Source organism: Martes martes, assembly GCF_963455335.1.
Source record: "Martes martes genome assembly, chromosome: 11".
Lineage (NCBI taxonomy): Eukaryota > Metazoa > Chordata > Mammalia > Carnivora > Mustelidae > Martes > Martes martes.
Window position 1 is genome coordinate 78,985,021 of NC_137899.1, and position 27,202 is coordinate 79,012,222.

Genomic DNA, 27,202 nt, shown 5'->3' on the forward strand with positions numbered 1-27,202 from the left:
AATTCATATTCACCCCCATATACTTAGTGACACTATTTTAGTTACAAGGAAGCCCACCAGACGTCCCATTTATATTTTTAGCAGTGGATACCAAGGATAAATTCCAACAGAGAGTTCTGTTTTAAACAATCCAAATCGTCCGAACTTTGCTGATTATTCCAGCGTCAGAACATTTTCCATTTGCTTAGCACTATTTGAAATCTATGACTCACAAACGCCAGGGCATGGAATTGTAGCAGTAAAGAACAGGTGAAAAGTTGTTCCTAGTTGTGTTCTGCAAGCGCATACAACTCCCGTCGTTCCCTGTGCAAAAATCAACAAATAAACAGAGGCACCGCATTTCAGATTCTCTTGCGCACCGTTCGCAGAGACAACTGGTTTTTGTAGTTTCTACACGGGTAACTGCCAAGCATATTAATCCTTGCTGGGAGGGAATCAAACTACACTTCCCATAAAGGCGCGGGGGCGGCCTCCGGTCGGCTTACGTCATTGCTTGAGCCAACCAATGACAGCTCCGGGCGGCAGTGAGGCAAGCGCCGTCAGGCGCCAAAGTGGTTTTTTTTTTTTCTTTTTTTTTTTTTTTTCCGCCGAAGCTGAGCGGGTGCTGCTAGCGGAGGCGCCATATTGGAAGGGACAAAACTCCGGCGACAGCGAGTGACACAAATAAACCCCTGGACCCCCTCGTTCCCCCAGCTCTAAGGGCCGCGATGTTGTACCTAGAGGACTATCTGGAAAGTGAGTGGGCGGCGCTGGCGGGGGCCATCTGTGGGACCTGCGGGCGGGCAAGAGCGCGAGTGGACGGGCAGGCGGGATGGCGGGAGGGAGGGGGAGGCGGGGGATGTTTCTTTCTCACGGTAACTGGCAGCCTCGCTGTGGGCTGCCGGCTCCTTCGACCCCCCCCGACGCACGCACGCACGCAGCGACGTAAGCGCGTACTTTCGCCGTTGGCCCCGCCCCTCTGACGGACTCTCCCTTTGACAGTGATTGAGCAGCTTCCAATGGACCTGCGGGACCGCTTCACGGAGATGCGCGAGATGGACCTGCAGGTGCAGAGTAAGTCGGCGCGTTTGCCGGTCTTGGCCGCGCGCGTTCAGTGCCAGACTTACTTGCCGTCGACTTCATCGCCTCTGCTGTTTGACTGTCCTCCGGCTCACTGGCTAGTGCATAAGGAGTTGTAAAAAAGAAAAGGCAGTGCCGAATCTTGCCTCTTGCTTTCCACGCTACTTTTCTCCTTGCTTTTTACAAGAGGAGGAGGCATTAGGGCACGTGTATGTGTTCCTTTCTCGAATTCAAGACTCTGCAATAAAAGTTTGTGTACCTTCAGTGAGAACGTAGATACATGTCTTAATGCACATCGGTGTAAACGTTGAGAAGATTTTGACATGACCCATTACGTATGGAACATAGATTTCAGCATCTATACTTTTGTTAAAGTTCGTTCTACTCGAACATTTTCAAGAACGGAAAACACAGAAGCATAGGTTATATGCGGTTGTTTAGTGACCTGGTGAACTTGGAATGTCAGATTTTGAAAAGTTACACCTTATAGGATACATTCTCACTTGTCAACAGGATGGTATTTTTTCAATCAAAATGAGTGAGGGAAATAGATTCTACTGTAAAGGTTTCTATCTGTTGTAATAAAATTTTTGACTTTTCTTCTATCAGTGATAGCTTGGTAGTCTGGTTACTTTATCCCAAAATTAACGTTGTTCTTTCATAGGGCAGTATTTGGTTTATCTGATCATTTTTCCTGTGACGTTTCTAAAAAAGGGTTTATGGTTCAAAGAAGTAAAGAATCAGTGTTTATGGAGATAAGAAGGTAAATACTTAGAGCGAAATTACACTTAAAATTACATTTAAAATTAATACAAACTTATGTCCGCCATGCTCTAAAAGAACCTCACAAACCTTCCCCTTTTATGAAGTGAATGTAAATAGGTGTTCCAATTATCTTGTAGAGCTACTGTATTAAAAATTAAGAGTGTGAAATGAGTTATACATTACATAATTAACATGTACAATCAGGTGTACTCATGGCTGGATGTTACTCTCTTTGTTTAGATGTAGGTACTCCTTAATTAAATTGTATAAATGACATTAATGACTGGCCTTCATGGGGTCTATCCTCAGAAAATCTGTTTCTTGATCCCATTTATTCCAGCTATGTTTAGGCTATATACATAAAATATTTCTCATGCTTCCGGGTTTTTTTTTTTTTAGAAAAGTAGAGGTGGAAGAAGATCTGGGTTTGGGGGTATAATTGGGAGGAAAGGGGTATCATGGAAAGAGATCAGAGAACCAGCATTTCTTGAGGTAGCTAAGGACCTGTCCTTTCTCCCCCTTGCTTCTCTGCCTCCCCGCCACAGCGTACTTCCATATCCATTGTTCATGAATATACTTGTCACAGCCTCTTGTCAGTTTCATGTGGCCATGCTTAATACAAGGTGATATGATATGGAAGACTTCTTTTATTCAGTGGATTGTAGTGTAGAAGTCTGAACTGTGTATTTCTTTAGCTTGCTCACAAAATTGATTTTAGCTTTAATGTAGTCGAAATGCTAAAGTAGTATTGTCTGCAGGTTTTGATGTCAGATAGATCTGAGTTCGTATTAGAGTTTTCCTGACTTATTTTTTTACCTTGACCATGGTTTTCATTGTCTATAAAATGAAAATTATCTGAGGACTTAAAATAACTCAGTTAAATCAGAACTTACAGTATTGGATACAAAGTAGGAATTCAATAAAGGGTAACTTATTTTATACTTCTTCATTGTTACTACAAATTTTACATTCTCTTGTGATTTGTATGTAGATTATGTAAATGGAGGTTTTATAAACTTGCGTTTTATAATAATTAGAATTTTCTTAAGTTAATAGGTGCTATGGATTAATAAAGGAGACTTATTTATAAAATTAGTTAGAAATTGCTTATTTAAACATAGAAAAATTTAAAAATCACCATAAGACTTTTTAGAATCTTTAAAAACCTATTATTGCCCTGAAAATCTCCAAAAGATTTTCCTTCACTTACATAACAGAATCACTTTTTTTTTTAACTTTTTTTTTTTACCAGACATGGAATGAGATGAGTATTCTTGGCACACACTTAGGGAAAAACTTATCTAGAACAAGTAATACAGTGTATCAACTGAACAAATTATTGTAACTTCTACTTTCAGTCATGATATGAAATGATGGAGTGCTTAAAGCCGTATAGTGGGAGGTTAAAATTTTTTTATTACTTTTTCTTATTAAAAGAAAGGTGAGGATTATCTATTGGTACTTTTAATAAGAAATTGTGCTTTAGTACATTCGGCTGATTTAATACCATTAGCTTTTGACCTGAAGGCTGTACTATTGAAATAATGTGGTGTAGAACCTATGTACGTTGTTGACTACTTTGACTGCTGGAAAAATTTTGAAATAACAAATACAAATTGTCGGAGAAAATTGTAACTTTTTTTTTTTTTAACCGGAGTAATTAAACCATTTACATAATCAAAGCATGACATATTTAAATAAGTTATTGGCCAAGTGAAAGAGTGTATGTTGTCAGATATTTTTTTCTTTCCCCAAATCAAAGCATGTATATTTAGTGTATGAATTTGGTCATCTAAATATGAAATGTTTTTATTATGTCATAGATGCAATGGATCAACTAGAACAAAGAGTCAGTGAATTCTTTATGAATGCAAAGAAAAATAAACCGGAATGGAGAGAAGAACAAATGGCATCCATCAAAAAAGTATGTTCAACATTCTGGATGATCTATCAGTAAATATCGGCGTCCTCTGAGAAAGATATTTTAAAATGAGATTGTTTTCTGGGTATCAAAATGAGGGAAAGTTATCAATGGCTCTTTAGAATTTATATAATTTGTGTTTTAGAGCTTCAGGTGTAGGAATTTTTAATCATTTTGGTAATTTAAAATCTGTTTCAATAATTAACAACTTTTATTAGAGAATTATAGAATCATAAAAAGTCCATATTTGTCTTTTAATTTATTTTATTCTGGTTACAGCTAATTAAGATTGCCTTGTCTTCACAGACATTACATTGCCTTCCAGTTTGGGCCACAAACTGGGGTGAAAATTAGCTGACCTTGAAGCATATTTTATATATTGCTAGGTACCTAAGTTGGTAGAATCACAGAAAAACAGAATCTTAAGAGTTGAAAGGATCCTTAAAAAGTCTTTTAGTTTGTAGTACTTACATGTCTCTTCCAGATTAGAAATGAGTATCAGATCTCTTCCCAAGATTTTCTGTAAATGTGTGACCCAGTATAATTGGGGTACATTGGAAGAACTACATAAAAGGCCTGGGTTTGGTTGTGACTGCCATTTAGCTGTGTGACATTGGATAGGTTCTTTAATATCTCTGAGTGGTAATGGCTCCCTCATCCTCAACCTTCTTAGAATTGTTCAAAAATCAACCGAGAAAGAAATTTGAAAACTACAGATTTAGAGTATTGTGTAATTTATTTTGCTACATAGGGGGAAGCCCAGAATTGGTTCTGGCTTGAAAGATACCCGGAGGCCCCATGTATATGAGTATAAATGTTATCTCACATCTATACAGGTGACCCTTGAACAGCCTGGGTTTGTACTGTATGGTTCCACTTATATGTGGATTTTGTTTTTCATAAATACAGTGCAGTACTGCAAATGTATTTTCTTAATAACTTTTTTTCTCTAGCTTACTTTATCGTAAGAATACAGAATATAATACACAAAATACGCATTAATTTGCTGTTTATGTTGTTAGTAAAGGATTCTGGTCGACGGTTGGCTATTAGCTGTTAAGCTTTTAGTCAGAAGCTTATATGTGGATTTTCAACCACATGGGGGACACCGTGTTCAAGGGTCACCTCTGCAACACAAATCAGTCATCATCCCTTTAACCTATTAAGGTTTTGGTGTAGTACAACTTGGCTATACACTTAAAAGCCTGGTTCTCCATGAGAATTGATAGAATCATGTTTTTGTTTTTAAATGATTTGCTTATACTGAGGAGAAATCTAAAGTTTAGGTTTAATTGTATGAATTAATACCTAACTTAAAATGAGAGTTCAAAAAAAAAAAGAAAGAAAGAAAGAAAATGCGAGGTCCAGGGGTGACTGGGTGGCTCAGTGGGTTAAAGCCTCTCTGCCTTCGGCTCAGGTCATGATCCCAGGGTCCTGGGATCAAGCCCCACATCAGGCTCTCTGCTCAGCGGGGAGCCTGCTTCCCCCTCCCCCCTCTCTGCTTCCCTCTCTGCCTACTTGTCATCTCTGTCTGTCAAATAAATAAATAAAATCTTTAAAAAAAAATGAGAGTTCTAGGACAATTGGAAAAGAGGGACATGAAGGTCCGAATCTTTTCAGTAGTTATACTTTGGTTAAAAAGTTTTAAAAATGGGGAGAGCTGGGGTGCCTGGGTGGCTCAGTGGGTTAAGCTTCTGCCTTCAGCTCAGGTCATGATCTCAGAGTCCTAGGATCAAGCCCCTTGTCAGGCTCTCTGCTCAGCAGGGAGCCTGCTTCCCCTCCCCCCGCCGCCTGCCTGTCTGCCCACTTATGATCTCTCTCTCTCTGTGTCAATTAAATAAATAAAATTTTTTTTTAAAAAGTGGGGAGAGCAAATATTCTTTATAAATTAAATTGTAACATTTTCTGTGAAAGAAAGAATATTCATTAGTTCACATAACATTTACTAGCTTAGAGGCTAGACTTGGACTGGTATTTAATTTTACTTATATCTTTTTTAGGAATGCTGAACATCTTCCTTTAATTCTTGGTCATTGTACATAATTTCTAATCCTAACCCATCCCCATCCTATCCTTAACTGGGTTTTTATTGCTAATGTAGGGTGACCGACATTGAATGCAAGTTATGATAATGAAAATGCAGTTATATGTGCTGAATATACATATTTTCAAATTATTAATTTATTCTTGAAACTGTTTTTATTTAGGATTACTATAAAGCTTTGGAAGATGCAGATGAGAAGGTACAATTGGCAAACCAGATATATGACTTGGTAAGTAAAATTAATGTGCATGCTGTGCCATAAGTACTTAAATTATGGGTTATGTCTTAAGTTTTGTTGGCTTAAATATTAATAGGAAGAATAGACTAAATTTTGAGGTACTGCTTTCTTCATTTCATTTTCTTCATTTGAGCTTTCAGTGTCTGTTTTTTGGTTTCTTTGTGGAGAAGAAACTAAAACTGTCAGAGTCCGTAGTTTTAGTCAATAGGTCAAGAACCTTACGTTTTAGACAAATTTACATTATTATAAGATTTTAGCTGAGTTAGACTTTTTTTTTTAAACAAGAATTGGTGTTTAAACTTATTTTACTAATACTTATCTTAAGGTAGTATATTTACTTACCTGGTAAATCATCTTGAGATTGTTTCTGTGGTAATAAAATACACATAAGACTACTGTGTTGACAAGACTTCTTAGTTGCCTGATTAAATGAAGAAGAGAATCATTTGAGTCCGTGTTAAGAAATAGTACTCCACTATCTGTTAAGTGATGTCAAATAGGTAGCACTCACCAGCTGGCTCAGGTGGCAAAAATGGGAGACACTTGATTAAAAAAAGTTCTTTTTTTGCAGTAGCAATACTTGCAAAGGATTAAAATCACTATAAGACAGAGGCAGTATTTCTCAAACTGGTATAATTATGAAGCTCTCTTTTATGTAAAGCATCTTCTAAAATATATACTTTAGGAAATACTCATTTCTGGTTCTGCTTCACAGCAAGTTAAAGCTAAAAACAAATGGACACTTATGGCTAACTTTAGCATATAGATTTCATATCTATTTTTGTAATCTTATCTGGATATAGTCTTATTACTGAACAAGTGTATATAAATATAAATGTTACTGGTTAGGCACAAGATAAAAGAAGGTACATACTACATATGGTATACATTGTAGATGATATAGAAAACTAGAAAACATTTGCCATGTGAAGCCATAGGAAATGTTTCCTTGTTCTCATACAGCAGAAATTTTTAATGGCTATAATAACCTAGGCTCTTTTGTTCATCTAGTTATTTTGAAAACAATTTCATAAAAGATAAAATGCCTTAAGAAGGACAGAGTAAACTATAGCTTGATTTACTATGGAATTGAAAAAAAAAAGAAGTTGTTAATTGTTTTGGTCTTGAATTATGTCTATAAACAGAGAAAGACATTTATATTTGAATCCAAGAGAAATTTCTTTAATAACATTGCGCCTCATGTTTAATGATTATATGTGTCAGTCTTTATTTAGAGACTGCCTGCATTTTAAATCTTATAGCTCTTTGGCTGTGCTTTTTATTTATATTTTGTTGTTTTAGTACTTTTTATAATTTAAAAAAATTCAGTGTATTTCAAATATTTAGAAAAATATAATATAAATATGTTCTCTTTAAATATGTGTGGATTTTTGGTGTGTGTCTATCCATTATTTATGAACCACACTGTTTATTCACTCTTGTGCTTCGTATAATGGAGTTTTATCACATAACAGAGGAACAAGGTGTACATACTACAATTGGCTTCTGTTCTCAAGGTGTTGGTAAACTAGCTTGGAAGACATGCGCACAAATGAAGTGAGGAGCCTGTATAGAAACATGGAATAAAGATTATTGCAGTTAAATACGAAGTATCTGTTAAAAGGCTGAGCTAACTCATGTAGAGTATTGTTAATTTCTTAGAGGATATGAGATGAGTTTTGAACAGAATTTATTGAGAAGCTCTGGGACCTGGATTAGGTGTTATACTGAGGGGAAAGCAGTTCACTCAGAGATATGGATAAAAATAGAATGAAAATAAAGCTTAGTAAATTCTTTGAATGGGATAGATCTTTTAGGCTAGGCTGTTAGGTGGTCGAAGGTGATGTAATGAATTGAACGAAATGTAATAAAAAGCAAGTGCCCATAATGGATCCACGCAAACATGCGTTCAGCCACTTCACTGATAGCAGGACTTTGGATAAGTCACTTAATCCCAAAATCTTAGTTTCCTTATCTGTAAAATAGCAATATTAATTTGTGCCTTACAGGAGGATTTTACACGTCTATAAAATGATCTTAGCTTGTGAGAGCGCCATGCTGCTTCCCTTTCAGCTCTGCCAAGTGGCATCCTGTTTCTTCCCCCTTCCCCCAGTTATTTCCAGGACGCCGTTTTGTCTTTCCTTTACTCTTCCTCCTTCCTTCCTCTCCCCTTCCTTCCTCTGTCCTCCCTCTCTCTTTTCTTTTTGTGGCTTTTCTTTGCCTCTCCCTCCTTCCCGTCCTTCCTATTTTAGCACTCCATATTAAATTGCTATTTCAGGCGATCATGACATCCTTAATATAAAAATCCATTCTTTTCTGACACTTAATCGTCTATATCGTCCTCCCATCTTCGTGACCTTCCGCAGCCCCTGTGGCTATCACTCATAACGGTTGCTGTTTCTCAGGGCCCTGTCTTTGACCTGCATTGTTTCTTACCGTATTTAGGTGATTCTCACACAGTCTCCTCCCATCTTCTCCCCAACTCCAGAGGCCAGGAAGACCAAACGCCGCATGGTGAAGAACTGTTCCGTCAAATGCCAGTTTTCCTCTCGGCCCCATACACAACCCAAGCTGAGAAACATCCCTCCATTAATTTTCCGGGTGTTCTCTTAGTTTTAGCAATTAGACATTAATGATTCCTCAAGCTCAGGCTTCTCTTCTGAGCCTATTCATCTTAACCGAGAAGTCCCAGGCCCTGGAACTCAGTGTATTAACATTAAGACTTAACTCTTAGTCTCCTCTTTTCCTTCTCTCAGAAGAACCGCTGATCTTCCAGTCATTTGCATTAGAATACTGAAAGTCGTCCTAGTCTCCTCCTTGTTCCTAGCCTCCCCACATTTAGTTACTCAACATGTCTTGTTCATTTTATCATCTAAATATTTCTCATTACCCCTTCCTCTTCTCTTCTGTAGTCTGCCACAGTTCAAGAACTTTAAAAAAGTTCTTCCGTCTTTGCTTGGGAAACTTTCCATCTTTCATAATTCTGCACATGCAGTCTCTTCACTCAAATCACCTTAATAATCTTGATGTTTATGTCATTTATTTTGAGGAGGAGCAATTTGATCACTTAGAAAAGTCACACAAGAATGATTTAAACAAAAGATTTATTTTCCTCTCCTACAGATTATCTATTGGAGGAGGCAGATCATAGCTTTATGGCAGCCCTGACATCCTCAGTGTCCCGGGCTGCTTCTGCTCCATTCCTCCTCTTTTCTGGACAGGTAGAAGAAGAATTGCAGTAGGGGATTACTCAAAAGGGCATATTTTGCAGTTCATTCAGCTCCTTTAAAAGAGCCTTTCCGGAAATCTTACCTACTGACTTCTGCTTATATCTTCTTGGCTCCCTGTAGCTGCCTCTTGAAATGTTGCTTACCAGGGCACATTGCCACCCCAGGTATATGGGGTTCTATCAGTAAGGAAGGAGGCTATTGAGAAGGTACTTAGCACTTTGTACCTTACCCTACCCCTCAACAGAATCATACCACCTTCCAAATCATTGTCATTCCCATGATTGTTTGAATTAAATGGTAATTATTTATTTACCTTCTGCTTGTATGTTTGTATTATCGCCTACTATAAATGTCAAGAACTCTGTTTAAAAAAAAAAAAAAATGAGTGTCTTCAGACTCTACAGTAGTTATTTCTCTGTAAATATTTGTTCAACAAAATCGCCCAAATGGGTTAGTAGAAAAGAAAAGGCACTATCATGACTCCCAAGTTATGAGTTAGGGATAGAAGTAATGGTGTCATTCTTTTTGTGAGATATTATAGTCGAGTGACATTTTCTCAAAAAGTAATACAGTCACATTTAGTATGCTAAGATTGACTTGGTTTTGATGGACAAAAAAGGGTAGGCTGCAGTACAAATACCCCCATCTTTTCAAGGTATGATGTTAAACCAAGAGAAGTAAAAGTAATGTAATTCAAATTAGTTTAGTCTTCTTTATAGAATCACTTTAGGAGACCAAACAATCTTATAATCTATGTCTTTGCTCAGGTCTTTTCAGGATCCCTCTCTTTAAATTGTTCTTCTTCTTCTTTTTTTTTTTTTTTTTTTTTTTTAGTTTCTTCAGTTCAGATAAATCTCTTTGATACATAAGCTCATTTTGGAAGTTCTAAAACAGGCTTTATAGATGTGCCTTCAGCAAAAGGGGCATTTTAAAAAATATTTAGACTTACTGTGAGTTACACGTTTTGTTTAAATACGCTTTTTTTATTGAAATACTTTTCACTTTATAATTACACAATATTTTTTGGCTATTCTCAGTTCCTTTGCTTTTAGAGAGATTCCTTTTAAATTATAAAAATATTTAGTAAACACTATTAGAACTTACTATACAAAGTAATGACAGTATTATTTTCATAAAATAAAAAATATTAGATCTTCTAACTGGGGCCCTTGAGGGTATGTAAGGTTCGTAATCCTTCTGTATCCTCAGAGCCTGGCCCAGTAGATTAGTTGAGCAATGAACAGGACAAAGAAGACTTTCGAGGTGATCCGATTGAGTGTTTCCCAGACCTTAATATTTGCATCGCACCTTCAGGGTTTTTAGTTTATCCATATCATATGTACATCTATTTACTAAGTAAATTTTTAAATGAAATTTATTTAAGAATAAAATGTATTGGGGTGCCTGGGTGGCTCAGTGGGTTAGGGCCTCTGCCTTGGGCTCAGGTCATGATCCCAGTGTCCTAGGATCGAGCCCCGCATTGGGCTCTCTGCTCAGCGGCGAACCTCCTTCCCCCTCTCTCTGCCTGCCTCTCTGCCTACTTGTGACCTCTTTCTCTGTCAAATAAATAAATAAAATCTTTTTTAAAAAGAAATAAAATGGGGATGCCTGGGTGGCTCAGTGGGTTAAGCCTCTGCCTTTGACTTAGGTCATGATACCGGCATCCTGGGATCAAGTCCTACATTGGGCTCCTTGCTCGGCAGGGAGTCTGCTTCTCTCTCTGCCTCTGCCTGCTTGTCCTCTCACTTTCTTTCCCTCTCCCTCTGTGACAAATAAATACATAAAATCTTTTTTTAAAAAAAGGAATAAAATGTATTTATCTATCTGATGCTCTTAGCATAAATGAAAAACTGGCATCACTTAATACAAATAAGTAATTATAAAATGTTAAAAAACAATGTACAGCCTCTGTGGAATGCTTGTGCTTTGTGTGTGCACCACATTGCCAGGGTGGCTTGTGGTATTTGAACACTTTATGCTGGAGACTAAGAAATTTACTTTTGCAAGTAATTGCAATTGAACATAAGGGAATTACTGCCTCGTTCATAGGGAGGTTACTAAATGGATTTACCATCTCATATTAGTTATATTCCCGAAAATATCAACAGTAAATATCCAAGTGAAAGTCTTTCTAAAAGGGAAAGAGAAATTAAATTCCTACAACATTTAACATTTGAGAGCTTAGAAAGCTAAGTGCTTCAAAAGTGAGTGGGTGGGACATAGTATAAATGTATAATTACAGTAATTTTTAATCATAGATTGTTTATCCAATAGACAGTGGTACTTCTATTTATATACTTCTACATAATGGGAGAGTATACCTTTCATTCTTTTGGCAAATACTTCTAGAGCACCAACGATGAGCCGTCACTGGTGCTAAGTGGGCATTAATGACACAGAGAAGCGATGAATATAGGCAAACTATTAAGTTAAGATTCATTTAGATTTTGATAAGTGCTATGAAGGAAATAAACGTTGTGGAGAGAGGGATAAAGAAGGAATTACTAGGGAAGCTGTTAAGAATGTAGTCAGCAGGAGTGGTGTCGTCTCAGGAGGCAGCATTTGAGGAGGTACTTGGAAAATGAGGAGAGCATCAGGAAGAAGACTGCAGAAGATGATGGACCACGGGCCACGTCTGAGGTGGGAGAGTGCTTGGCGGGTTGAAGCAGAGACGGGCCAGTGTGGTTGGTGGATAATGAGGAAGGAAAAGGTGGTGCTAGGAGGGAGTCAAGCAGGAGCCGCCACATGCAGGGTCTTCTAAGCCAATGGAAGCAGTGCATGTTTTCCTCTGAGAAGAGTAGGAGGCCACCTTAAACAGAGGAGCGAGGTGTACCTTACAGGAAATCATCTCTGTGCCTTTGCTTAAACATTGCATTGCTGTGGTAATTTCAAGTAAGCATGTATTATATTTACAGATTTTAATGTACAGGAATTAGGTACATAATTATGTTTGATTTTGCCCCTCAGTGTTTTACATAACATGGTATTTCATTGTATTATTTACTTTCAAAGTCAGTAGTACACTTTTTATACCTATGACTAGTATTGTACTGGTTACTTCATTTATTAAGGAAAGAAACCAGACTGCATAAATATCCACAAATGAAGAGATTCGTGGAATTCGGGGTTCAGTAGAACAAACTGAAAATTTCGTTATTTCAGTGGTTGTTTTAGCGGAAATGAGCAACAATAAAAAAGCTGTCCTATCAAAATAATTTCCTTCTAGAATCCTGATACTCTTAGTCATTAAACACTTATTTGTGTTTCTCAGCCAGATGTCACTGTCATCAGGCTATATTAGATTATAATACCTAATAAAGTTGATTTATGTATACTCTGATAAAATTGAGTTTTTAGTTAATGCTTGAATGATTTTAGCAGTCTCATACTGCTCAGTACCTTTGAACTTGCTTCTTTTTTATATTTGGCCTATTACTGAGATGATTATATTTCAGGTATACATTTTACCTATAAATTGGAGAATTCTTCATCTGATATTCTGATTAAAGAAATATATAAGTTTGACCTTTTGACTTGTCTCCTATCCTTACTGTCTTTTAGGAAGGTTAGATGTAGTTTATATGCTAAAGCCTCAAATATTTGATTCAGCCTAAAGATGGATCAGATTTTCACCTCTTTTAAATATAATTCAGAGATGTGAAGAATCATTTTCGTGACTTAACAGAGAAGTAATTTGCCATCATGGTTCCTTTTTCTCCAATTTATCCTCTTTATTCACTATTACCAGATCTTTTCGTAGTTAGAAATTTAACTGTCATTGCCATGGATTTCACTTTAGAACTTTATAGAATAACTTGTGTTCATTCTGAAAGGGCAAGCTAAATATTTAAATTTTAGAATTTAACGGTATTGGAAGCCATAAATCATGTAGAAACTTTTTGAAAAGCTGTATTTAGTTCAGTTTGGGTGCATCAGTGACATCTTAAAATATGAATATTGAGACTGGGCGTCAAAAGAGAAAGAATAAAGGATTACAACTCTATGCTAAAATGTTAAAATATAAGGATTTTTTTGTTTCATGCAGAGGAGCCAAATGTGACTTATCTTTGTGATCATCAAGATGTTAACAAATAATGTTGATAGAATTGCCTTTGGCTCTGAAGAGGTCAGAAAGAAGAGAATTGATTTAAGATTAAAGCAGTTGTGGGGCACATGGGTGACTCAGTGGGTTAAAGCCTCTGCCTATGGCTCAGGTCATGGTCACAGGGTCCTGAGATCGAGCCCTACATCGGACTCTCTGCTCAGCAGGGAGCCTGCTTCCCTTCCTCTCTCTCTGCCTGCCTCTCTGCCTACTTGTGATCTCTGTCAAATAAATGAATAAAATCTTTAAAAAAAAAGAAAAAAGCAGTTGTATTTGGGGTTGTGAGATATGATTTGGGTCCATAGAATAAGGAAGCTTTTGTGGCTAGTATTTATTGACATTAAGTGGGGAACAAATCGATAATTAGACTCTGTGGTCAGCCTTGTGTTAGGAGTCTGGTTAATAGAAAATCTCTCTCAATTAGAGTAGTACCCTCTCTACTACTATAAATCAATCTTACGAGGTCAGGTGTGTATGGAGGAGAGGGGTAATTTAGCTTCTTGTTTTGCCTGATACCTTTGGGGCCATTATGGTAATCTGCCAGATTAGGTGCTTTTGCCCCTTCAGAATCATGGGGGTAGAGGAGATGTACTCTATAGGTTTCAGGAAAGTTCAGTTGAGCTCTTGCTATAGCTGTTTAATGCTGTGGAAGTTCTCTGTTGCTTCATAGTTTGAGTTAAACCTTGTGGTAAGCTTTCTAACTTCTAATTTGATTTAGTACAGTAGCAGTGACTCTAAGAAAAACAATCCTCATTGTCTAATAATTGCTTCTAATATTCATCAGTTCATAATCTTTTTTTACCTACCAAGAGGTAGGAATAACTGGAACCTATCTTACAAAGCTGTCTACCACAATGTGGTTTAGGCTTTTCTGTATTTAATTACGTATTTGTTTTTAGAATTATTAAGTCTTTGACTTCTATTCCTTTTTCAGAGTTGCTAGTATTGGAAATTCCATCATTATTTTCCATGCTTTCATGTGTAATAATCCCTACCAGTACTATCTTTAACACACTGAAGCAGTTCTTCAACGCAGGGGTGGAAGGAGTTGGGGGAGGGTACATGATGTCTTCATCTCTGACTGCATCCTCCTGACCAGGAGTCTAACATTCTGCCTGTCTATACTGTAGATAACTGTTGTAGACCACACCATACTTTTCCTTTTTTTTTTTTCCCCTCTGAGAATCTTGTTTGTCTTCCTGTCTCTATTCATTCTTTAATTATTAATTTTTCTTTCCATCTATTTGAAAACAGTACATTCTTCACCCTCTAACTCATTTACCTCCTTTGTGTCTACCACAGTCCAAGGTTATATATGTATTTTTTATGTACTACTTCTAATCCTTTTCTAGCTGTTTCTTATTTGCTACATCTAGGGTATATATATTTTAAAACATTTATTATGTTAAAAAGCTCACATAAATCTTGATTTATCAGCCAAATTGTAATTCCTATGAAAGCAGGGATTCTCTCTCATTTTTCATGTATTTTCCATTTAACCCAATGCCAAGCACAAATCTCAATATTGTAGGTAATAAAGGTGGTGGAATATTTTCATTGCATTAAGTGGTCTTGGAATTTAAGTATGAGTAATTTTTCTGACTTCCCTTGAGATTAAATTTTGACAATGTAGGAGATATTCTTGAATAACTGAGGTCTGTGTTCACACTTAATTAATTGGAAGGGAGTTTCCATTAAAGGATGCTCAATTACCTGCGTGTTCTTTGAATAGGAGCATTTGTCCATAATACATGCCTCTATAGGATTTTAAATATTGTAATTTTAGATTCTGCCAAACTCTGAACAATAACTTGCATGTGAAGATGGACAGAAAAGTGGGTTTTAAATTATTGAAAAGTCACTAACCAATACCCCACTGGGTGCTGTTAATATAAGAAATATAAATAACAAGTAATTATTTATATTTTTCAATTTGAGTTATATTATTCTGAGTTAAAAAAAAAACAGTTGGCTGCTACGTACAGAAGTTCAGAGGACAATGTTAGGTATAAATAGTGAAGAACAATTTATTACAAATAGATCAGAGTTAAGTCCCTTTTCCGTAATGCATTAGCTATTGCCTTTGGGCATGTTACTTAACCCTTCTGAGCCTTAGTTTCTTCACTTAGGAGATGGAGACGGTAATAAACTATGTCAGAAGATTAGCGCAAGGGCTAGAAAAGATAGAAGAACATCTAATGCACCACACACATTTCATGGCATCTAACACACAAAAATTGTCTTTTGCTACTTTTCTACCCATCTCCTTCAATTTAAGTATACATTATTTCATTCTTACTTAATTTTTTTGCCTTCATGATGAATCGTAGACACTTTGATATTTGTAAGAAAGTCACTCTTAATTATTTAATAATGATCCATTGCCAATCAAGAGTTTGATAAAAGATGTTGTCAATAATATAACAATATTTTTCAGAAAATTTGTTTTCTTTTTTCACTTATAGTGGTAAATTTGAAAAAGTATTGAAAAATATTTAATATTAACCTTAAAAAATTAAGACTTAGTTGTTCTTAGTTTGAGGTATCATATAATTTTCTGAAATCAGTGAAGAGATCTGTAGTTGAATGAGAAAATAAAATTTGCCACCTTCACAAGGGCCGTAGTATTAGCAATAAAACCATTTTAACCAAGCTCTTTGGGGAATGGAGTTTTCTGGCTAAAAAACCCCTTTTGTTTCAACCCTTTGCATCAATGTTTACAAGTATAATGGTTTACTTTTCTGCCTTAGAGAAACGTATGTGTAGAATATAGTAGCCTCTTTGTTTATAGACTAAGGATCTTTCATTTTTCATTTTAAGTAACAGTTATAGTATGGCTGAGTGGTGGATGGCCTTACTATAAGTAGGAGGAGATTAGGTCGAAAGTAATCCCAGGGTATACTATAAAAAGTTACTAACCCTCCCGCACTTCCTCCCACCACAAGTCCCAAGTATCAGTTTTGTTTAGTTTCACATCTCACTTCTTCTGAATGTTTTCTAACAAATTGTGATTCTGGTTTCTTAAAACTTCAAATTTATTAAGGGAGGCTTGAGATATTATTTCACCTAGCCCTCATCTCATAGATTAAAATATTGAGGTGTAGGTTCATTGACTTGGTCAAGGATACTAAGCAGATGCACTAAAAGAAATAAAGATTTAGTTTCCTCATTAAACTGACACTTTAATAGTGTCCCAAATTCTGGTGGTTATCTTTGATCTTCTTTGAAACAGGTAGATCGACACTTGAGAAAGCTGGATCAGGAACTGGCTAAGTTTAAAATGGAGCTGGAAGCTGATAATGCTGGAATTACAGAAATATTAGAGAGGCGTAAGTAAAATTTACAGTTTTCCATCAATGTTGGACAGCCCATGTGCTAATCGCTGAGGAGACACTTGTCCCACGGAGACTTCTCAGATGGTGTGCTTCTGTGGATGGTGGCAACCGGGTGGGACAGCGTGGACTCTAGCAGCCAGAACTGTTTGGGTTGGATATGGAGACAGATGATACAGGATATCCTACACTCACTCACTATTAAAATCACATATTAAGTCATTCCATTTTTTAATACGGATATGTTAGTAAGATGAGTGATGAGAATAAAGATTTAAAGAAATAGAACCATCTAGAAACAAGTTAACCATCTGTCATTAAACGTATGGACTTTGCCCTGCCTGCGGATACTCTTAAACTCTGAGGAAGGCTGTTATTTTTTCTTCCGAAGAACTGCCTTAAGGCTTTTCCTCAACTGTGTTAGTAAGAAAGATTTAGTTGATTCCAAAGCATTTCCTCTTTTTCTCAAAGAAGTAAATTTTTTCTGTTTCAGTAAGAAACAGTTTAATATTTCCTTGCAAGGTTCTACTTGATCTCCTGTTATAATTTACCTTTATTCTTTTTTTTTTTTTGATGCATTTCTTCAGCAAGAACATGTACCTGTTTGTACACTGATAAAAAATGTCTTTAATGGTGTTAAATTATGTGTATATGTACACACTCCCTAGAATAAGGGAACAACCTAATCATGAATCCATCTTGGTATCCATAGTGACATTTTTGTATTCAAAAGTAGATCTATCACTTCAGATGATCATCTAATTTATTTTTGATACTTTTATTCCAAGAAAACCCTATCTGAGAATAATAAGTATTTTGAGACAAAATAAAATATTCTTTAGCTGTTCTGTTTTTTTTTTAATGCTAATAATAGCTGTGAATAACAATAATTCATGCCTATTCAGTACTGCAGGAAGGTTAATGAAGCATCCTCTTTAAGGACACAGACACATAAAACTGAATGAAATCGAGTCATAAAATCTACTCCACCCTGTGCCCTGCCATAATTTCATCTCAAGGGATCAAGATAAACCCAGAAAACTTCTTAAAAGTATTTAATGCTTGGCGGTAGAGATTCTGTGCCTAACTTCTTTTAGGAAGTCTTAACTATCATATGTTATTTTAACGATCAAAGAAATTTTCTTTCATATAGTAATGTCCCATCACCTAATACTTTAGGATCTTGCATAGAAAGGTCTTCAACCCAGTATAACTAGTTTAAGTTTTTCAGATCTTATCAGTAATGGAGTTATAATATCCATTCATCCACTTATGTGGTACCTACCCGCTGTCCTGAATTCCCCAATTAGACATTAACATGCCTTGAGCTGTTTCGTACTTAAGGTGAATAGTAAGAAGTAGATTACATATTATTTAGAAAGAGGATGAAATTGGCTCAGTGTGAAATTGGCAATGGTTATTCTCTATCATGTTTGATTAAAATGACACAGGGATATGCATCAGGGCTTGCCAGTCCTCTGCTAGGCGAGGGTACAGAGTGCCTGTAGTTGATTGACCTGTAAAGTTCTGCTTGACATTGAATAGAGATGTATCTCTGTGCCTTTCTTTTTTAGGATCTTTGGAATTAGATACTCCTTCACAGCCAGTGAACAATCATCATGCTCATTCACATACTCCAGTGGAAAGTAAGTTTGGTTTAGGGCAGCTAAAATTTTCAGTACAATTAAAAACTCATTATATTGCCTGTATATTCTTTTCATTTAGCTCCATACAACCAATTGAGAAAAAAAAATATTCTTCCCTTCCTTTTATTTTGTGAGATCTACATTTTCCTTACAGTTCCTGGTGGACTTACCTTCGTCATTTGGGAAAAGTATATTTGATTTGGGAGTAGAGTGTTTGCTTTTTCTGGAATACATTGAGGACAAATGGATGGTATTAGTAGCAGCATATACTTCCTACACACAGACACCTGATTCTCTCTAGAGAGTATTATAACCCAAAACAAATGAGAAAATACGTGGTGGTGGGTTCTTTGTTTTTTTATCCTCCTTGCTTCTCCAGTGTTTCGCCTACTATTTGGCATATTAAGAAGGCCTCAAATGGTTGGTGGTTTAGTGAGTAAATGGTTCGTTGGATGTTGGCCGGTTAGAAGACTGTATCAGTGTAATATGTGACGGATCAATTTGATATGAAAGAAGGGCTGGTTGAAAACTGTTCAAAATTGTGGATAATGTTTTGAAAACAAACTTCCTCTCATGTTCTGTGTACAATCATGGTGCATCATGAGTTATCTGCAGTACTTTGCTACTAAAGTTTTCTTTTTTTAATGTGTGGGAAGGCTACTCTTAACAAAATAGGTGACCCAGACAGTTCTGCTTGTCCCATCCTCCAAGAAAACATATTGTTCTGTATTCCATAAAGAACTCAGAACATAACATACTTGTTTATAGCTGAATGAAAGTATTATGTCTTGTCCATAGTCCTCTAAAGTTTAAAAACACACGAATTCTTTATTTATATTCAGAAAGGAAATATAATCCGACTTCTCACCATGCAACAACAGATCATATTCCTGAAAAGAAGTTTAAATCTGAAGCTCTTCTATCTACGCTTACATCAGATGCCTCTAAGGAAAATACACTAGGTAAGTTCAGTATTTCAAATAGGAATGTTTGCTTTTTGTTTGTGTTAAAGGGGAAATGAAAGCGTTCAGGATTCGCGAATCATACAGATTTTTTTACTTGGTTATAGTGTACAGATGGGGAAAGGAGAAAAAGGAAAAATGGGACATGAAAATTTGATAGTGGCATTAAAATATTAAATTTAATGATTATATCTGTACTGGGAAATAATGTATTTTTAGCTCACTAACATCATGTTCTCTCCAACCATTTTTATTTCTTCTTTAATTTGACATAGGGTGTCGAAACAATAATTCTACAGCCTCTTCCAACAATGCTTACAATGTGAATTCCTCCCAGCCGCTGGCATCCTACAATATTGGCTCATTATCTTCAGGAACCGGTGCAGGGGCGATTACCATGGCTGCAGCTCAAGCAGTTCAAGCCACAGCTCAGGTAAAAAGGAAGAGGTTTGGAAGTAGCAGGTACATTTTGTCTGATTCATTGGCAAACTCTAATAGAAACAACTAGATGTGAACAGAAGGTGTTCTCTTACACTGTAGAGTTTCATTTTTACATCATGGTTTTATGATACCTGACATTTTATTTGATGAAACTTATGTGCATTAATTTACCTGATTGATCATGAAAAGTAACAAATAGATTGGTGCCAGCTCGTGCCGATCCCTTCACCCAGCGATGGCTCATGATGTGTGTGTTGTTGACCGCGAGCCCCGACACCTGGGAGGACAGGACTTGGTCCTCCCTCCCGGTGCCAGGATTCCTCCAAAAGCCTCACAACTCACACTACCTTAATGTTTGTTCACCGCTCTACAGTTTGTATTCCAAATTAAGTTACCAGTTCTGTAGCTCCCTCCTAACTGTAAAAACCGATTTTAAATCTTTACATAAAATAGCTGAAATGACAGTGATGAAAATAATGGTTTAAACAAAATAATATTGGATAAACCAACATAATACCCTAACTCGTAGGACTGAAAAAGAAAATCTGCATATATATGCGTATTAATATTATCAGTGAATGTCTGTTTAAGATGAAAGAGGGACGAAGAACATCAAGTCTAAAAGCCAGTTATGAAGCATTTAAGAATAATGACTTTCAGCTGGGGAAAGAATTTTCAATGCCCAGAGAAACAGCTGGCTATTCATCATCTTCAGCACTCATGACTACATTAACACAGAACACCAGTTCATCGGCAGCCGACTCACGGAGTGGGAGAAAGAGCAAGTAAGTTGCATTGTTACAGTAGCCCTATACCTTTACTATAAGGTATGCCCTGTAGCTCTACTAAGTATGCAATCTGCTTGGCATCCAGCTGGGCTTGGGTATGTGAAACAAAGGTAGGTATAATGGATCTGGATGAACTTGGGGGAGGCAGGAAGACAAGATGTAAAATTTATAAAATTTATAAAATTCATAAAATTTAATTAGCATATAAATTTTGGTAAATTACTTGTGAATTTTAACACTGTTTCTTGCCTTGCACGGGTAAGTGTTCACATGTCTATTGATGGTCATGATCATGACATTTTCATTCACACTGCCATACTCTGGAGGAGTAAAGTCTTTAAAAGGTTTTAAAGTCTTTGCTCTTTCTAGAGTCTTAAATTGGGTAGAAATAACTTCTGCTTACTTTCTTTTGTTCATTAGGATAAGCCATTTTATGAAACTTTTTTCCTTTATAACCCCTTATTCTGTTATGTGTTTAATATAAACTAATGCAAAATCTAAAATACAAATACACAAAGGCAGTTGATGAGATGATTTTGATGAAGAGTATGCAGTTTGCTTAAAAATGTCTGCAAGATAGCTATAATTAATATTAGTTCTTAAAACTATTACCTGTAATTTAAGTCAATGTTAAGTAGTAGTAGATTAAAAAATTATCGTAAAAACATAGCTTGAAAGAATTTTTTTGAATATCTTTATTCTCCAGAAAACAGAAAATGTCAAACAAAAATTAACTGTTATGAAAAATTTTGCTCCTTGTTGCTGTCAACAATTGTGCTTTAAAATCTGTGTATCAGGTTAGTTCAACTTCATGTTAAACATTAATTTACACGCTTAGTGTCATTTCATTTCATACCACTCATTTAGGAATTATTCTCCTGTAACTTCTGGATGCTGAGCCAATGAAACTGATACTGTTTTGTTTTGTTTTTTTTTTTTTGTCAGAAACAACAACAAATCTTCAAGTCAGCAGTCCTCATCTTCCTCCTCCTCCTCTTCCTTGTCGTCATGTTCTTCTTCATCAACCGTCGTACAAGAAATCTCTCAACAAACAACAGTAGTACCAGAGTCTGATTCGAACAGTCAGGTTGATTGGACTTATGACCCAAATGAACCACGATATTGCATTTGCAATCAGGTAAAAGTCTGATATGTCTATACAAGCATCATCTGAATAAAATAGAAAACAGAGAGCTATTTGATTTTTTAAAGTGCTCTTTCTTCTCCAGTTAAAATACTTTTGCTTTCTTCTATAATTTTCTTCTGCTCCTTGCAAAATCACGTTTGCTGTTAATACAAAGAGTGTAAAGGAATGTGTAAGTCACCCATGCTCTCAGCCCTTGGATATAACCTGTAATTAGACAGTTTGGTTTATCACTACTGTATACCCCACATGCATGGTGTCTGAGTCTGCTCAGGCTGCTATGACAAAATACCACAGACTGGGTGGTTTAAACAGCAGAATTCTATGTTCTCACAGTTCTGGAGGCTAGGTAGTCCACTATGAAACTGCTGACTGATTCCATTCCTGGTGAGGACTTTCTTCCTCCCTGGCAGAGGGCCCCCTTCATGCTGTACCCTCACATGGTGAAGAGAGCTCTGGCGTCTCTTCTTATAAAGGCACCAGCTCTGTTGGATTAAGATTCCACCCATCTGAGCTCATTTAGCCTTTATCGTCTCACAGACCCTATCTCCAAACACAGTCCTAGTCGGGGATAGGGCTGCAACACAGGAGTTTGGGAGAGAGACGCAAACATTCAGTCTCTTACACATATGTACACACAGGTGTGCATGTGTGTGTTTATGTGTGTATGTATGTGTGTGAATTTGACCAGTTGGATCACAGTATATTCTTTCTGTAATGCTTTTTCATAAAGTCATGTGTACTGAATATCATTTTTCTTGAAGTAATCCTTTAAGATTTTTTCAGTTATGTGTTATACTGTGTGTAACTTTTTTTTTTTAAGATTTTATTTATTTATTTGACAGACTGAGATCACAAATAAGCAGTGAGGCAGGCAGAGAGAGAGGGGGAAGCAGGCTCCCAGCTGAGCAGAGAGCCTGATGCAGAGACCTGAGCAAAGTCCCAGGACCCTGGAATCATGATCTGAGCTGAAGGCAGAGGCTTTAACCCACTGAGCCACCCAGGCGCCCCTGTGTGTAACTTTTTAAACCAGTATTTAGCTATAGGTTTTTGTAGTGGTTTTAATTTTTTTGAGATTACAAATAACATTATGGTAGGCATTTTTTTATGTAATCCATTTTACACATCTTATTTCTGAGATAATCTTTTAGAAATAAAACTAAGTTAAAATATTTGTTGCAGACTACCAAATTACCTTCTGAAGTTCATTACCAAAATCTGATGAGCATGCTGTTTCCTAAACCCTGTTCAGTGCTGGATACTATTTTGTCTCAGAAACCCTATACCAGTTTGATAGTTTTATATCACACAGTGATTTCAATTTACCTTAGTAGTAAAACTGGACTCTTTTTGGCTACTTTTCTTTCTTTTATGAATTGACTCATTGGTGTTGGCCGATTTTTCTGTCATTTTTGTCATGGACATTATAAATACTCTGCTTGGTTTAGTTTTATATTTTGTTTTTAATTCTGAAATTCCAGTTTTATGGCTGTCAGTCTTTTTCTTTATGAAGTCAGCTGTGGGTTATATGCTTATTAAGAAGACTTCCTTGCCTTTTCCCCATATAGCTGTGTCTTGCATTTTTTTTCTCATTTGCAAATGGCTTTGTCTAGCTCTTGATATACTTCAGTTTCTACATGTTTAAATCTTTAATCCATCTGCAAAAAAACCCACTTTAATCCATCTGCAATGTATTGTATTTATTTTGTAAGTTGGTAATCTAATTTTTGAGAATTTGCCATTTAAGAGACTGTTAGGTTTTCTCCTGTCACCTGACAAACATTTTTTTAAAATCAGTTATTAAGAAAATTCTGTACAGATCCTGGTAGTAAAAATAGATCACCTAAAAAAGAACAAAATCAAATTCACCCTAGATTTCTCATCTATAACACTAAAAACTAGTTGATGAAATAGATCTGTAGAGCTTTGAGGTAAAAATCTGAATGCCCCCCAAAAATTGTTAACCAGAGTCATTCATGTGTGTAGAACCATATACAGATATGCTCAATCATACAGAGAATCAGATAGTATGCCGTCTAGTCATAACCCTGTCTGAAACATTTCTCTGTCCATTGAGAACTTAAATTAATTCAAGAATTAGGAAGTTGTATTATAAAGTGCTGGTGATGAACAGAAGAAAGAAAAATGTGAAAGGGCAGATAGTAAATTGGTAATAAGTTTAGAAGTTTCAACTATTGACTGCAAAAATATAAATGACCCAACATGACTCAAGAGAAAATAGAAACTTTAAGTAACTAAGTAACCCAAAAAGAAACTTAAAGTCTTACAAAAGAAACCACCCACAAAGGTAATTTGTCAAGGTTCTTTCAGATTTTCAAAGAGCACATAATTTCTGTGTGTTTTCCCTTTGTGCTATAAATCTTTATAAACTCTTTACTAAAAAACTATATACCCTATTTATTAATGCAGTTGTATTTTCCTCTCTGTTTTCTAACAGTATCATCAACAATTTGGATTTAGATGCTTGTCGCATAGTCATAATAAAAAATACTTACTCTTATTTTAACTAGGTATCCTATGGCGAGATGGTGGGCTGTGATAACCAAGATGTAAGTATTAAATTTTTCTATTGAGGAATGAAAAAAAAATCACGATTATTACTTAAACATTTTTCTTGTTTATGGTGTCACTCAGTCTGTTTAAACAAGTCTGTAGTTATGTTAATCACATTATATTAATGCTGGAATATTTCTCTCCAAAACACGGTAGTGTCCCTTCATGTGCTCCCAATTTAAAACTCTTTTAAAGCTAGTTTTGGGTTTTTTTTTTTTAAGATTTTCTTTATTTACTTGACAGAGAGAGAAATCACAAGTAAGCAGAGGAGCAGGCAGAGGGAGGGGGAAGCAGGCGCCCTGCTGAGCAGAGAGCCCAATGGGGGCTTGATCCCAGGACTCTGAGCTCATGACCTGAGCCGAAGGCAGAGGCTTAACCCACTGAGCCACCCAGGCACCCCTTAAAGCTAGTCTCATGGTTTCATCTGCAGATTATAAACCTCAAAAGGTGATACATTGTATGAAAATTAAAAACATCCTCCACCTCCTTTGCTAAATAATACTGTGTTGACTAGAATCCAGTTCACTTATCACAGTGAAGAACTGGAGCTTTAAAACAGTACATCGTGTCAGGAAGCCTGCGGCTAGCAGGAGTGGGGGGTGGCATGATGTGAGCTTATTTTCCTCCTATCAGTGTAGTGTATCCTATTGTACTTAGCAGCTGTCTGCTGGTAAGAGCGACTTGTGGTATAAAAAGTAAAGGAGGTTTGAAAGAAAAGAATTCCTTTTTTTAAATTTTTTACAAAGCTTAATTTTGGTTAGAGATAGATTTTTATTGGGTGCTGAGAATGTTTTTTCTCGTAATTTCACTCCCTCCTCACTTTCTCAGACTTCCAGCCCCTTTTGTTCCATCTTTTCCTGCAGAGGAGTAACAATCCTGAATTCTAAAGAAGTAAGAACCCATAATGTCAGAATCCTAAGGTTAATAGTAGCAGTTTAAAATTTTTAAAAATAACCTGAAGATTGAGCAGGTTTGGCTTGGTGCATTAAAATCTGTGCTCCCCTGACCTAACAGGGTCCCAACAACATGGTCACATAGTTAGAGAAAGACTGGTCTTCCACTTCCCCCTTTAGAATTACTTGTGGGCTGTGTGTGATTATTGTATAACAATATTGCCCAGTCATTCCAAGAACACCATTGTAACCTCCTGGGGAAGTTAGTAAAAATGATGCATTTCTGTGAATACCCCATCATATTCTCTGATTCTTCTCATTCCTACTCGTGCTCTTCTGAGTGCTGAGATTTTCTGTGCAAGTGTAGAACTGCTTAATATGTTACAGAGCAGGATCCCTTTTCTCTGCATATGTAGGAATAGATCTACCCAGAGAGGAATTCCAAGGCATCCCTTTTTGATTTTCACTGCAACTAGCTTATACTACTTTACGAGGGAGTGAATAAGGCTGAATAGTAAATAAAATCTGTAAAATGTATTTGCCTTCTTTGTGAGAGATCCATCTCACTTCTTGTCCTTGAAAGTTAGTATCAACTTACTCTCTGGCTTAATGAGAATTAGTGAATTTTGTTCATTACTTGGGATCATGGATATAGATGACATTAACCTCTGAGTTAACAGAGATGCATACTTTTTCTGTGCCTCCATTTCCTTATCTCTTAAACCTGTCAGTGGGATTCAGTGACCTATAAATCGGCTCTTAGATCTAAAAGTTGTTTCCATGAACCTTATTATTAACATTCAGTGTAGTGGGCATATTATACTCTGTAATCTGGAGGTATTAAAAACTATTTCTCTGCCATTTTGCTTTCCAGTGCCCAATAGAATGGTTCCATTATGGATGTGTTGGGTTGACAGAAGCACCAAAAGGAAAATGGTACTGTCCACAGTGCACTGCTGCAATGAAGAGAAGAGGCAGTCGGCACAAATAAAGGTGGTCGTTTCATTTGAGGAAGAAAAAACTTCAACTAAACATTTTATATAGGACTTGAAAAAAGAAGAAAAAAGAAAGAAGACACAATGCATTTCCAGGCAACCACTTCAAGGATTTACATAGACAATCCTGTAAGATCTTGAACTTGAATTTTATGGGTTGTATTTTAATAATGTAAGTAAATTATTTATGCACTCCTGGTGTGCAACAAATATTATTCCAGTTAGCCTTGGATTATTTCAGTGGCCAACATATGCAGACATTTGTACTCCTCAACCATTTTCTCAAAGTTATGGGCATTCTATAATTTAGACTTCAGAGAATTCCAACGATGAAGATTTTAAGAAAAGTATTTTATATTCAACAGGTATGTTCTGCTGCATGTACTGTACTCCAGAGCTGTTATGTAACACTGTATATAAATGGTTGCAAAAAAAAAAAAAAGTCAGTGCTTCTAAAAAGAATTTAAGATAATGGTTTTTCAAATGCCTTTATAATAAGCTTTGTTTCTTTGTGAAACTAAATTCAGCAGGCTGAAGGAAATGGTTCATGTGATAAAGTGGGCTGGTGTCCTCTAGAGTACCTGGGTACATAAACAGAAACTCCTGTAGGTAAAAATGAATCTGTGCCATTAGTCTTTATATGTTTCTGCATCTGGATAGAGTGCAGTTCATGGGGGGAGGGGGAGGGGCCGAAAGGGAAAGGGTGTTAAAGTGATACATTTTTATACCAAATGTGTTTATTTTTTTGTGCAAGTAATCCTTAAAATTGGAATTGTATTAGGTGTTAAAATAAAGTTTTTAAAAAATTACTTGTATTTATACTTTACACACTTAATAAGGAAAATTTCTTAATTCCAATTAACTTCTAGTTTTCATAATCTAAAAAGGACAGAGGCCCAGGACACAGAATGCTGTGTAATCTTTGATTTCTTTAACAGTGCTTGGAATTCGTGACGTGAAAATAAGGGAAAGACATTTTTAATGTAAATTTGAAATGCAAATGTATTTTTCTAGAACATCTCTCTGGCTTTTCCTTCAGTCTAAGAGACATGAAAGAAGTCTAATTAC

General features: G+C 36.2%; 1 protein-coding gene across 5 annotated transcripts; it reads left to right on the top strand.

Annotated features, from left to right (window-relative positions):
- The first annotated feature begins 584 nt into the window (after window positions 1-584).
- On the top strand, window positions 585-26,934 carry ING3 (inhibitor of growth family member 3). 5 transcript variants are annotated; one of them, XM_080818367.1, is made up of 12 exons: window positions 585-735; window positions 982-1,053; window positions 3,648-3,748; window positions 5,953-6,018; window positions 16,592-16,688; window positions 18,266-18,337; window positions 19,180-19,299; window positions 19,575-19,732; window positions 20,332-20,525; window positions 21,474-21,666; window positions 24,204-24,242; window positions 26,014-26,934. In XM_080818367.1, the coding sequence occupies exons 1-12, from the start codon at window positions 708-710 to the stop codon at window positions 26,128-26,130; spliced, it is 1,257 nt and encodes a 418-aa protein (XP_080674493.1). In that variant the 5' UTR covers window positions 585-707; the 3' UTR covers window positions 26,131-26,934. The 5 variants fall into 5 exon arrangements, 3 of the variants coding, with proteins under 3 accessions (XP_080674493.1, XP_080674494.1, XP_080674495.1); XR_013967646.1 differs by having other exon boundaries at window positions 587-735; window positions 19,575-19,761; window positions 26,014-26,562; XM_080818369.1 differs by having other exon boundaries at window positions 587-735; window positions 982-1,046.
- The last annotated feature ends 268 nt before the right edge of the window (window positions 26,935-27,202 follow it).

Bases quoted from the DNA above. Each gene is read 5' to 3' on its own strand.
- ING3 (XM_080818367.1), top strand. From the start codon at position 708: ATGTTGTACCTAGAGGACTATCTGGAAA. The intron at 1,054-3,647 runs GTAAGTCGGCGC...ATTATGTCATAG, and splicing joins GATGGACCTGCAGGTGCAGA to ATGCAATGGATCAACTAGAA. The intron at 19,733-20,331 runs GTAAAAAGGAAG...TGTCTGTTTAAG, and splicing joins CAGTTCAAGCCACAGCTCAG to ATGAAAGAGGGACGAAGAAC.